The sequence below is a fragment of the Leopardus geoffroyi genome, chromosome B4 (genome assembly GCF_018350155.1).
Source record: "Leopardus geoffroyi isolate Oge1 chromosome B4, O.geoffroyi_Oge1_pat1.0, whole genome shotgun sequence".
In the NCBI taxonomy this organism is placed as follows: Eukaryota; Metazoa; Chordata; class Mammalia; order Carnivora; family Felidae; genus Leopardus; species Leopardus geoffroyi.
This window is the reverse complement of record NC_059341.1, coordinates 77903061-77917305: the sequence shown is the minus strand read 5'-3', so window position 1 is coordinate 77917305 and position 14245 is coordinate 77903061. Positions and strand designations below refer to the sequence as shown.

The window sequence follows — 14245 nt, the reverse complement described above, 5'->3', positions numbered from 1 at the left end:
GGTAAGATTTCATTCTTTTTCATGGCTGAGTAAGGTTTATAGCAGCATTACCAACAACAGCCAAACTATGGAGAGAGCCCAAATGTCCATCAACTGATACACGGATAAAGATGTAGTGTGTGTGTATACACACACACACACACACACACACATGCATACACACACACACACAATGGAATATTATTCCCCCATAAAGCAGGTTTAATGTCAGCCCTGACCTCACAGGGTTCGTGTGAGGGCTGACTGAGATAATGCATTGGAAGCGGCTCTTAGCCTGGTGCCTCGTATGCAGAAGGACTTAATCCCTCAAACTGAATGCTAGCAACCACTCCAGATGCTACACTGACCTTCAATACCAAACCCTCTAGCCATTTGTTTTTCCTTGCTCTTTATCTTTCATCTGTTAAATTTGTTCTTTTCAAGTACAGGTATTTTCCTTCCTCAGGTCTCCATTCTTTTGCTTTCCACTCCCCTACCTCACCAAAAGCAGCAGAGAAACATCTCTGTCAGTATACATTTCTTAAACATTTGCACATCTCTAAGTCTTGTGTAACTTTCTTATATGAGAAGGATCACTTTTTTTTTTTTGCTTTCTCTTGATGTGTATTTATGTTAAAAATAATTAGAACAGAAGGCCCACCACAAGCATTTTATAAGCCAAAAGATGGAACTCTAACAAACCAGGAGGCTTTTCTAACATTAAAGCTGCAAAATGTTAGTTTTAACATTAAAGCTGCAAAAGGTTAGTTTTGACTTTTATAAGATAGCAACTGAAGCCACAGGAAGCCACAATGTATTAGTCTCAGGACTTACCTCAATGTATGCTGGTTCTGTACCGGCAGGTGAGATGTGGGGCTGCCAGTCTTTAGGTGGCTTTGAAAGGTACTTGGAATCTGTTACGACCCATTTGAGTCGGGGCCAACCTAAATCAAACCCAAAATGAAAATTGAATTGCCTAAGCCATAAGGGAAGGAGTTCACATTGAACTGGTCGTTTTAAATATCAAGAGACCAAATCAAGGTCATCTTATAATCAGTAACATACTATATTTATTAGTTTTCAGTGATAGATCACCAGACAATTATACCTTCTTTCAAAAGTACAATCGTTCCACATGCTAATTTCCGGCCTTGACATTACCTCAACAATTGGGAGGTCCATTTGGCAATGGAAGTCCACTGAGGTTAGTGGTCTATCCTCTGTCTCTACATGTAGCATTTAGCTTTAGTGAACAGAGTGGTAGCTTTTTCCAACCATCAGCATAAAGGTTAAGGGTGTGGGCTGTGGAATCAGACAGATTTGGGTTCAAATCGCTGCTCTGCCATTTATTAGCTGTGACTTTGGGCAAGTTACTTAACCTCTCTGTGTCTCAGTTTCCTCACCTGTAAAACGGGGATAATAATGGTACCTACTTCATAAGAATGTGAAAATTAAATAAGAAAATATATGTTAAGTAGTTAGCTATTATTAAATTAAGACACTGATCAAACCACTAAGCTTTAACTGTTAACCGATAATTCAAAGTATAAATATTACTAACCTTTAAACTGTACAATTTCTCCATTCTGGGTTTTTGGCAGCCCCTTTAGACAAACTTCACTGGTCAGAGCTAAGGCTATACCACAGCTTCCTAGCAAGAAGCCAATCTGCTGACCTCCGGCATCCTGTGGAGAGAAGGTAATGAGCACGACAGGGGAGTGAGCATGAGCACACCCATGCCCCAAACCTAGCACTTAGCAATGCTCTGGCACTTGTGTGATAACATTCATGGAACCCCACTGCTACCTGGCAGTTGTCAACATCCAATGACAATATGTTCTTCCAAATAATTTCTACAGTACAATGATTTCCTGAGTACAAATCAAGTATTTTATTAATCTGACATCGCTGAGGATGAATTCTACCAGTCAATGTGACCATTTTACTCAAAAGTTAGCAATGCTTCTCTTTTAAATTAATTTCAGGGGTGCCTGGGTGGCTCAGTGGGTTAAGCGTCCGACTTCAGCTCAGGTCATGATCTCACAGTTCATGGGTTTGAACCCTGTGTCAGGCTCTGTGCTGACAGCTCAGAGCCTGGAGCCTGCTTCAGATTCTGTGTCTCCCTCTCTCTCTGCCCCTCCCTGGCTCGCATTCTGTCTCTGTCTCTCTCTCTCTCTCTCAAAAACAAACATTAAAAAAAAAATTTTTTTAAGTTAATTTCAGGCCAGTGAAATAGATGTGAACATGGTTAAGCTGTGTTGACCTAGCCACATCCCCAAATTCAAAAGCAAAGCAACCCAGGTCAGAATAAAATAATGTAAATGGACACCAATGGTCTACATTTACAATGAAAGTGAATGGATGGTTATACCCAAATCCATATACTCTTTATTATTATATTTTAAAGGAGATAATATTTAAGCCTTATGGCTGGGGTGCCTGGGTGGCTTAGTCAGTTAAGTGTCCAACTTCAGCTCAAGTCACGATCTCACAGTTCGTGAGTTTGAGCCCAGCATCAGGCTCTGTGCTGACAGTTCAGAGCCTGGAGCCTGCTTCGGATTCTGTGTCTCCCTCTCTCTCTGCCCCTCCCCTAGTTGTGTGCACTCACTCTCTCTCTCTCTCTCTCTCTCTCTCTCTCTCTCTCTCTCAAAAACTGAACATTAAAAAAAAAAGATATAAGACTTATGGCAAGAGCAGAGAAAACAACAATAGATATAAAGTATTTCCATTAAAATACCACCTTAAAAGTATCATTATGAAACCATACAAACACAGCCAACTCAATAATTTAAGAACAACCTTACGATTTCCTGACTGATCTAAAGATACTATATCCCATCAACCAAAGTTTCAGGGATGTTATCAATTTGTTTTTCATTCCTTTCAGAAAAAAAAAAAATATGTATTTGTAAATCCACAGTATCTACCATATTTGTCTTTATCATGATCTCTCAATAATAAACTATATGAGAAATTTAGGGTCAAACAGCTCACAGAGAAATCATTCGGTTAAACTTGAAAACTTGTTACATATGCTGCATGGGCTGATGTGACATTAAAGTAAAATCTTATCTCCCAGAGTAGTAACAGGCCATCATCACTGTGTCATCCTTCAACCTAAGGAAAACCCTGGGCTGTATGATACAGTTAAAGGAAAACCCTCTATACAAAGTTCCCACCTTGTAAATGTGGATTATCTATAGTCTCTGAAGCAATAGGGGTCTTCTTTATAAACAGTAATTACTGAAAAGTCAGGTATACCCCCATGATTCTTAAGTGATATATATACTATATAAAGTCTATCTTAGTTGAAAATGTATTATTTTCATGAAACTTATAAATAATAATAATTATTTTTCTACAACTCTCATGTTTTTAGAAAGTGAAGCTGAGTACCTAAGGAAACGGTTAGGCTGTTTCTAATGTCATGATGGAATCAATTGATCCAAGAACCCGATGCCCACCATGTCACATCAGGCTACATTCCTCTTAAATTCAGCAATGTTACCTTTCTGGTAAGAGGTACCTCTATAGGCACTGGAATCACTTCTGCCAGGAGACATCCATAAAAAGCCACCATAAACATGACTGGATCATTGTTGGGGTAAACCAGGGCTACCTAAAATGCATAATGACATTCAATAAGAGGAACAAAAACAAATACCTTCAATATCATTCTCTAAGATAAACATATATATATACATACATATATATATATGTATGTATATATATATGTGTGTGTGTGTGTGTGTGTGTATATATATATATATACACACACACACACACATATATATTGCACATATCATGAACACAAACTATTTAATAGCCTAAAGGAAATTAAGTTATTGAGAAAGATGCACAAATCTAAAAAGATCTCTAGCATACCCAGGATTACACTAGACACATTTTAGAAACTGTAATGCAATTCATCATCATGATAAGAAAAAATTTTCACTGAATTCTACTGGTGATTGAGCAATTAACAACTCACCTTAAGTAGTAAGTTAATTACTTGTGAAACCTAAGGCAATTTACTTTAGTGCAGGACTAAATAAAATAAATGTAATGGATCTCTCTAGATAGGCCAGCATATTAGAGAATAAGCCTTACAACTCTCAGAGAACTCACAAGTGTTGACTGACTTGATTGCCACTGTAGGGCCAGCTCAAGGTTTCTCATTCTTTAATGAGTTCACTGCTCACTTAACTTTAATCCTTACTCACTTAACTAACAACGCAAGTACTCTAGCATGAAGGCATTGGTAATAGGTGTAAGTAACACCGGCACAAACCACTATGGATAAAAAGTTAATTCTTCTACAAAAGATAAACAGTGAAGCTTGTGTAATGCGTTCAAAATTGTGATCTCACCTGTAATGTCTGACAGGGATAACTGACCCTTCCCAATTTACTCAAGGAATGCAAAACCCCAGAAGTCATGATCATTGTGAAGCTTGTTACTTGGCTTAGATGTTCATAGATTGACATGTGAAACTTAATTGTGTCACTAGACTGCTGTTTCCCCTTCTTTAACTTTCAAATTCTCTTAACTCACTCCCAAGTTAAGTTCAATTCTGAAGTTGTAAATCCTTCCTAGAGTTCTGAAAAATACGAATTCCAGAAAAGATTTAAGACAACCCATTTCTTTCCTGTACACAAGTAGAAGACACAAAATTACCTTCCTAGGGTTCAGTGAGGACCAGGAAACCCTCATGTATCACAGTTATAAGTAGAAGTCACCCTTTAGGTGCCCTCTGCCACAATACAAAGGTATTTTTAAAAGGCTAGTTCAGGAAGTTCTGGATCATGCGTCTACTCAAAACAGCCCTGCTGTGAGTTGGTGCTTTGTTCTACAAACACCAAATAAAAAGTCATGTTTGACGGTAAGAAGTAATCATATACAGAAAGTCATTGATAGGAAAAAAATCTTCAAAAAGTAAAAATATTTTTTTGTTTCATGTCACCTCCAATTAAAGAAGAAATTAAATGATATCATTTTGTTTCTTCTTAGAATATGGGTCTCCCTCCCTTTCTACATAAAACCACAGAAAATTTTTTGAAAAATTTTATGGGGCAATTTTTAATAAAAAAAGTCAGACTAAACTTTATTGCTATTTTTGTTGTCTGATTATTGAACTATTTATTTCCAGAAAGAGGCTCCTCTTTCTTTTATTAGCACAAGAGTTAACTGATTTAGCAGCTACAGAAAGGGACATGTGAATTTCCTTCATCTACGAATACAAAAATTATCACCTGGTATTCAGCTAACTTTGGTTGGAACCAAACCATTTTCATTTTCTAAGAATAAAAGTTACATAAACTGTGCTGTTGTACGTTAAAAATTCAGAATGTGTGTATTAGAAAACAATAAAACATCACCTCCCTAAAACCAAAAAACCAATTACCCTGTCTCCAGGTTTTAATACAGGTTCATTTTTGGTCCCCAGTTTATTAAGCAGTGTGTAGGCCAACTTTAAACTTCTGCTCCACAACTTTCCTGGAAAAAGAAAAGAATCATATAGAAAAAAACAGGCCTACCTCAGCGAGGAGGCATTCAGTTCATCAGCAGGTTTAATAAGGCAATGGCCACTTCCAAATGACTCATTAGACAAACATCACCCCCCAAGACAAAGTCCCTCCCCCACAAAAAAATGCTTTATATTCACTGGAGTTTACAAAAGCCAGCCCTGTTTCCAAACAAAAGAAAACATCACCAGATGCTCATTCTGGTTTAGATAATATTTCAAATTCTCTTGTGAAGTAATCCAAGTATCTTTAGAAGTAATGTGATGTGGGCTGATCCAACATTTATCTTTTCAATTAAAAAAAATTTTTTTAACATTTATTTATTTTTGAGAGAAACACAGAGAGAGAGGGAGACACAGAATCTGAAGCAGGCTCCGAGCTGTCAGCACAGAGCCTGACATGGGGCTTGAACTCACAGACCACGAGATCATGACCTGAGCTGAAGTCACACTTAACCTACTGAGCCACACAGGCACCCTTAGGCTGGTCACATTTAAAGGAGGGCAACAATTTTTACCACAGGGATGAAAATCAGAAGACTACTTCTGTTCTGAGCTTTTTCTGAAGAATCACTTACATATATGGTATTAGATATTTGAGGTTAACCGCAAAGCAAAAGTATGACTCAAATGATTAAGCATTCCATACCAATGTATTTCAGTGAAAACAGACAAAATGGAAATTAACTAGATGAAACATGTAGATACATTCACAGATGTTAAATAAACATGTAAAGATTTGGCCAGCTAACTGCTTTAAGGTTTAATATACAGCTTCTGAAATGAATGCTAAAAATAATTTTTGGGAGGGAAAAAAGCCTATTCTTCCTCTCTTCCTGCTCCCTCTCTCCAAACACCCTTAGAAATTCTTATCATAGATTATGTAGAAAGTGAAGGACAAGTCATGCCATTTTGAGTAGATAGGTTAGTTTTACATATAACCTATTCAGAGGGGCAGCTAAAATTTAAACTCATGTCAACCTGTCCAATTATTGAAATAAAAACTGTTTTTCCCTAAAATTATTCTGTATCTAGGTCTATGGACAATGTGCTTCACTTCTGAAGGGAAAAAGGAGTATGTATGAATAAACTAGTACAAACTCTCAGAGCCCAGGTCGAATCCATTCTTCTTTTTTATTTTTTTCCAGGAATAGAATTTAATGATTCATCACTTACATTTAACACACCCAGTGCTCATCCCAAAAAGTGCCCTCCTTAATGCCCATAACCCATTTAGCCCATCCCCCACCTAACACCAGGCCAGCAACCCTCAGTCTGTATTTAAGAGTCTCTTACGGTTTGTCTCTTTTTTTTTTATCTTATTTTTGCTTCCCTTTCCCCTATGTTCATCTGTTTTGTTTCTTAAATTCTACATGAGTGAAATCACACAATTATTTGTCTTTCTCTGACTTATTTCGCTTAGCATAATACACTCTAGTTGAATCCATTTGTTTTGTTAGTTAAAAACTGAAAAATAAAGTTATTTTAAGTGAATTCAAGTTACTTTTAAAAGTTATTAAAAAAATTTTTTTTTAATGTTTATTTATTTTTGAGAGAGACAGAGACAGAATGCGAGTGGGTTAGGGGCAGAGAGAGAGGGAGACACAGAAGGAGAAGCAGGCTCCAGGCTCTGAGCTGTCAGCACAGAGCCCAACATGGGGCTCGAATTCACAAGCTGTGAGATCATGGCCTGAGCCAAAGTTGGACGCTGAACTGACTGAGCCACCCAGGCGCCCCCCACTTTTAAAAGTTATTTAAAAAAGAAAAATAAAGGGCTCCTACGGTGGCTTAGTCAGCTAAGAGTCCAGCTTTTGTTGATTTTTGGCTCAGGTCATGATCCCAAAGTCGTGGGATCAAGCCCAAGTTGGGCTCTATGCTGATTGTGGAGCCTGCTTAAGATTCTCTCTCTCTCCCTCTGCCCTTCTCCCTGACTCAACTTCTCTCTCTCTTTCTCTGAAAGAACAAACAAACAAAAAGGATGGGGCACCTGGTTCGTTCAGTCAGTTAAGCGTCCCACTCTTGATTTTGGCTCAGGTCATGATCTCGTGCTTTGTGTGTTGAGGCTGCTTGGGATTCTCTCTCTCTCTCCGTCTCTCTCTGCCCCTCCCCGGCTTATGCTTGCATGTGCTCTCTCTCCCTCCCTCTCTTAAAATAAATAAATAAATAAATAGATAGATAGATAGATAGATAGATAAATAAATAAATAAATAAATAAATAAATAAATGGTCTAATTTTCAATTTTTAGATAAAACTGTCATATTTTTAACATATTTCCAGCCCAAATGTCTTTTCCAAATTGTCTTCTAATATTTAACTCAGCCGTGGATCCACAAAGCCTCTTTCTTCTTTCTGCTCTTTTAAATATTAGCTGCTTTGCAAATATCATTTAGCAAATGAAAATATCTGACAGTAGCTCTACTTAGAACTTAGGATCCTGTTAAAATAACTTACAAGATCTCATGAAACACAATGACCAGCAACTGCTAAATATCAAGATCTATCACTACCTGTGATAATCTGAAGAACTATTAGGAGAAAAGGAAGGAGCTGCGAATCTTGCAAACTTACCATACGTAAGAGTGTAAACTGGTTTCCCCGTCACGTCCAGTGCGGTCAGACACGGGCATTTTGCTTGAGTGGTGCCCCAGCGCTGTAGGGCCGACTCGAGAGCAGGAGGCCAGTTACAGATGACTCCTAATGGCTCCCCCTTCACAGGGGTCATCTGCCGACCCTCAGGCTTGGGCTGGTTGGGGTCTGGCTGAGGTACTGTACCAAAAAACCCCAATGGGTTATAAAAATATTATCTGAAATACATACAGATACCAACTAACACAACTCAGGTCTCTAATCGCAAATATATTTCCCTTTTCTCTTCATCTTTATTTGGTTTAAACTCACTCTGAGAAAAGAAAGGACATCGTTAGAAATAGTAATCCACCACGTGGGCCTTAATTCATCTTCCACATAATTGTGAAATCAATATTTAATACAGTTTATGTAATAAACAAATCCTGACCCTAACAAAGAAAATCACTGAACATACAGAAAAGCACAAAGCATACATTTCTTTTTAGTAATTTTGTAATTTTTACTCAACTTGTTTTAAAATCCTTACAGTTTGTGTCTCAAGTTAGAGAGCCAGGTTCCACTTCACCGGGTTACATTTAATGAAAAAGCATTAAACTGTGAGTCGAAAACCCAAATTTACATTTACATTTTACTAGTAAAACATAATTTCCTTATCTGTAAACTGGGGATAGTAACACTTCTACCACAAGGTCAGTATTAAACTCAAACAGATAATGAGCACAAATGACAATGTTCCATGTCTCCATGCCTTCCACATCTCATCTGGTCAATCCCTTTGCTCCTGGTATACCTGGACTCATCCTTCTTAGGATGTGGCTCAAACGGCACATTTTCTGGGAAGCCGTCCCCAGTCATTCAGCTCCCACCCATGTGGTTGTCAACCCTTATTAAAGCACCAAAGGTCTTTAAGGGCTTCTTTTACTGTGTAAGTTTTTCTCTCCGAGACTGACAATTTCTTGAAGGAAGGCATGGATTTAGTCCTTTTATTGCCTATAGTACCTAATACATAATGGTACTTCTTAATCAATGTTAGTTAAATTGAACTGGATTAGAGGCACCCGGGTGACTCAGTTGGTTAAGCATTTGACTTCAGCTCAAGTCTTGATCTCATGGTTCGTGAGCTTGATCCCCATTCTGGGCTCTGTGCTGACAGTGTGGAGCCTGCATGGGATTCTCTGTCTGTCTGTCTGTCTGTCTCTCTCTCTCTTCCCCCTGCTCACTTGCACTCTCTCTCTCAAAAATAAATGAACTATAAATAAATAAACAAAACTGGATTAGGGGAACAAACGTGCTAGACTATTAACATGGTCATTCCACAGACTGGAGGTAAATAATATTTCATATTTTTTCATATGAATAAAACAAAAGTCCTCTTACTTTTTCTACAACAAATTAATATTATTTCAATAATAAAAAGCAAAAAAATTCTACTTTCATAGCAGAAAAGATAACTGATACATGGAACAAAGTCAAGTATTTATTGAGTGCCAATTATATGCACAGATGTAATAAACACTGAGTGTTCATCATTCTTGGAACAAACATTTATTGTTTCTCTTAATTTTTAAAATTTTATTTATTTTTGAGAGAGAGCGCACGAGCCAGGGAGGACAGATAGAAAAGAAGAAGACACGGAATCTGAAGCAGGCTCCAGGCTCTGAATTGCCAGCACAGAACCCGATGCAGGGCTCAAACCCACGAACAGTGAGATCATGACCTGAGCTGAAGTTGGACACTCAGCCAACCGAGCCACCCAGGCACCCCTAACATTTACTGTTTCTAATCAGTGCTAGGTGCAAGCAGCAGAGTCCCTCATTAGGTATCTGAAGTGCGAGAGGGACCCGTGCACATACCCAGAGCTAAGGCGACTAAACAAGAGCAGTACATGACAGAGACTTTATAGGGAGGGCAGAAGAAGACCACATCACCCAGGCTGGAGGATGGAGTCCTCCATGGGAGCTGAATCTCAAAGGAAGGGTAGGAATTAGCCAGGTGAGTGGGAGATGACAAAAGAGGCATAGAATGAAGAAGAACAGAATAAGCACCAAGTATTAGAAGAGCAAATGAAGTATGAAATTTATTTTATAGCTCAACTTAACAACAGATTTGGGAAACTTACTGAAAATGTCTTGACTTTTTTTCTACTGACATAGAACTAATGAAATAGTTTCACTTCCCAATTTACTGCCCTAGGTAAATTATGTTTCAACTGCCCTTCTAGTTCATATATCCCCAGACTCTAAACCACCAAGATTAAGTAAAAAGATAAACATGGGTGATTCTAAATAGTTTGGTTTTATGGACAGACTGTATATATGGCAGGCATAGTCTTCCGGTCATAAGAGTGTGTACATTATTGCCATCCACTAGGCCTCAACGCAGACCCTGGCGGACACTCTTTCAGACTTCCAAAGATGTATGGATATTTTCCTTTTCCAAAGATAATCATGATTTGAATAAGCAATTGCTGTCTATTTATAATTAGTGGAAAGCTGTTAGTGCTATTCTGTCAATGAAAACTGTTCAAGTGTGATTCGTATTAAACCCTGACCTTCATTTGCCTGGTCAATACACAGTTCCAGAAATACTGAAGAGGCTATTATTGGTGTTAGCACCTTGAATGTCAGTGTATGTAGGAAGATGTCCAGAGTTCAAAGAGTTTGGTGACTCCTACAGAACAGAAAGTCATCTTAACCTCATATGCCAGGTTGCTTGTTGCTTCCAGCTGAATAAAGTGGACTAAGACCAGATCTAGTCTATTAATGTGCCTAGTGCAAGCATCATTAACATGTCCAAAGTGATCAAAGCCTACCATTAGTCTCAGGATATAAAAATGAACTACAAAAGCTACCAGGCTCAGTTCTTTGGACAAAACCTATTGTCATTCAACTTCAAGAATCATCAAATGCCAGCCACCTTCATTTCATCTATGCTCCTTCTCATTTGACACCCAATTCTTCCTATTAAATCCTAAACATCACATGATTTCAGCCATAAATATCTGTCAAATTACTAAATAAATCACTGACTACTGCCACTTCCACTTTCTGCCCTTCTCCCAAATGCTGTATTAGTGGATACATACTTATTGGCTAAACTATTTTCAGGTGCGTGCATTTTAGTACCAGAATATTCCAGGTGCAAACAGTATGAAGGAATGGCTATATTTTCATAAATCTTTGAACTTTTCACCATCTACCACACTGTCCTGTATAAAGCAGACATGTGTGTTGGCTGGTTGATTTAACAAAAAGACTGTATCAAAAAGGACCAGGTAAATGTTTGAGGTCAAATTTGACATGTGTATTCTAGGATAATGCAACATGTAAATACCTAGGGAAAGAAGAGCAGAGAACTATGAATTCTTTCACAAAAATGCTGCCTTGTTCATCCTTAAATCCTACCATACCTTAAATACTATGTAGTAATTGCTTAAGATATATCTGTTGAAGGAATGTATGTTTTTGGTATTATTACTACTACCTTCCACAATTTCTTCAGAGTCATCCACAAAAAATTCCTTTAAGGGAGGCCTTTTGGGTCGTTTGAGAGTGTTGAGAAGCTGCTGGATTTTTGTGGATACTCTGCTACTGACAGGAACACCTGTAAGGGGGGGAAAACAGTAATGAAAATCCACTGATTTTAGGGCTATCTCAGCTTCTCAACTCTTTATGGAATTTTTATTTCTAATGATGTTTGGCCTTTGCCCAGAGTCTTATTCTATTTCAACTGGGCCAAAGACATACAAATATGTACACGACAAGTTTTATGGCAACACGTAACAAATACGGCACTATCATTAACACCCTGCTTCCAGATTTCATCTAGCCCTCCTTTTTTCCATACTGTTTCTTGTTCAGAGCTATCCTCTGACCATGCAGACTGTCTGAACAAGTAACAGCGCTGCCACAGTGCAGGCTGTTGAAAAGAGGGCCCTCCAGAGGACCTGTGCTGGACGGCCAGCTGCAGTGGAGTTCTGTAGCTGCTCTACCGCTCAGGTGCTGCTGTTCAGGATGTGCATTTTTCCAATTTAACTAATATTCCCTATATAGCTCCCTAAAAGAACTCCCTACCATCAGCTGTATCCATAAGGCTGGACCTGTTGGATCCTTTGTGCATGCCTTTGACTATCCCCGAAGGGGGCAGATCAATATTTGCTGGGCGCATTGAGGAAGATGATGATGAAGAAGAGGTAGTTGTAGTGACATCAGGGGGAGCAGAGAGATTCTCTGAGGGAGGAGAAAACAAAATTCAGAATTATATGACATTGGCAATAAAAACAAGAATCTTTAAATCTTTTTGTGGTTGTTTCTTAACAAGGAAAAAACTACAAAAATGGGCTATCAATTCTTGTAAAATAACCTTTGAAATCAAATTCTACTCGTAAGATATAATGAGAGAGTAAGAGTGTAAGCCAGGGCATATCAAAATTATTTTTTCCTTTTTTTCAAAATTATTATTTTCAAGAACTCGAACAGCCTTATTAAGAGCCAATCACATATCCAATGTTCCTCCAAAATGTTCTTTTCTCCACAGAAAGTCTGGTAGAAATTCAGCGTTAATAATCATAATAAAAACTGCGAGTGACTTCAAAATGAAAGCAAAGTGACTGTGGTCATAGTGCTACTGATATTCTAGCCTCGAGCATCTCTTCATGTTTATGTTGGTTTGTCCATAATGTCTCCTCTTCCACCGGAAATGGGGAAGAGTGTCTTGGGAGTGGGTCAGATCCCTCAAGTTCCCAAATGAAGAAAACCAGATAAGGCCTACTTCCAATTTTTATAAAATAACCCACAGGAAACTGATCTACTTGACAGACAAGGTTCTTCCCTTGCTCTAAGCATGATTGCGTCATGTTCTTTTGTTCTGCTTCAGGTAGGGATTCTTAATATCAAGAAACTAAAATGACCTAAGTTGGAAGAGAGCCATTCAATAGGGATGTGTTACATAAGAAAACTTAGAAATACATCTGGGGAAGAAAAGGAAAATTAGAGGAAGTAAAATATATGAGTTACAACAGTAACAACAAGCTACTCTAAACCATAAAAAAGGCAAAATGCATAAGATAAACAATTTCTAAAATCAATTTGGGAGTAAGGTCTCTATGCCCCCAAAGTCTGATGTTACTAAGTTCAATTGTTGTTTTTCCCCCCTAGTTCAATGGTTTTTAAAGTTTTATATATACTAGCACAAGTAGACTACAGCATACCTTTCTGTAGAATAATGTAGTAATAAAGCATTAAAAATATTCATCTTTATTTGACCCCAGCAATTCCACTTATAGGGATATGTCTTAAGGAAATAATCAGACAAATGCACCAAATTCTGTGTTCAAGGATGTTCATTCCAGCAGTTTTTATAATGGCCAAAAATTGGATACTACCCAAATGTCCAAACCAGGGGAATGGCTAAATAAACCAGGACATAGCCATATAACAGCATACTCTGAAACCATAAATAGTATAATTCTGTATTAATGACATAAAAGATTTACCAATTTGTGATACACTGCTAAGAAAAGCAGGTTATGAACACTATGTTTAGTACAATTTCATTTTTTAAAAAGCAAGACCCAAACCCTACATATTCATATGCAAATAAAGTCTAGGAAGATACACATTAGAGTGTTATCTGTGGGAAGTGGGTTTACAGATCTATATCTATATCTATATCTATATCTATATCTATATCTATATATAGATATATATATATTTTATCTGTATCTTCGAATTTTTCTATTAGGAACATGAATTGCTTCTGTTAGAGCAAACATCCAAAAGGCAATAATGTTAGTTAGATAAAATGGTTTTTGTGAATACCTTAACAAAAAACTTTTCATAGAGTAGTGAAGCAATAGAAAAATATAAGGTCAGATGAAATCATCTAGTTAACAAAAACCTAGACAGAGTTAACTGGGTATTAGGACAGTATTTTTAATAAGTGAAGTTGCTTTCTTTTAGACAAATGTGGAAATAAAACCTGACCCGACCATGGCTCTGTTGTGTACTCTCCCGAACAGAAAAGATTGTGAGCATGCTCCTCTGTAGCTGCTTTAAGAGGTTCAGTGAATTACAGGGCAGAGCCAAGCTGCAAGACAAGTCACTGGCTGTTGGCACTTGGCTTTTTAATGTGGGCAATCATACCCTCAAGGT

At 37.8% G+C, this 14245-nt stretch overlaps 1 protein-coding gene across 7 annotated transcripts in view; it reads right to left on the bottom strand.

Moving 5' to 3' along the window:
* Positions 1 to 14245, bottom strand: part of DIP2B (disco interacting protein 2 homolog B) — a 236312-nt gene that overhangs the window by 54300 nt on the left and 167767 nt on the right. For 2 of the 7 annotated variants that reach the window (XM_045465121.1, XM_045465126.1), the window contains 7 exons: positions 12167 to 12322; positions 11577 to 11696; positions 8073 to 8270; positions 5384 to 5475; positions 3488 to 3598; positions 1541 to 1664; positions 814 to 923 (listed from right to left, as the gene is read on the bottom strand). In XM_045465121.1, coding sequence (XP_045321077.1) covers positions 814 to 923; positions 1541 to 1664; positions 3488 to 3598; positions 5384 to 5475; positions 8073 to 8270; positions 11577 to 11696; positions 12167 to 12322 — 911 coding nt within the window. Of the gene's footprint in view, positions 1 to 813; positions 924 to 1540; positions 1665 to 3487; positions 3599 to 5383; positions 5476 to 8072; positions 8271 to 11573; positions 11697 to 12166; positions 12323 to 14245 lie in introns of all 7 variants that reach the window. The other 5 variants (XM_045465120.1, XM_045465125.1, XM_045465124.1 and 2 more) reach the window with 3 other exon arrangements.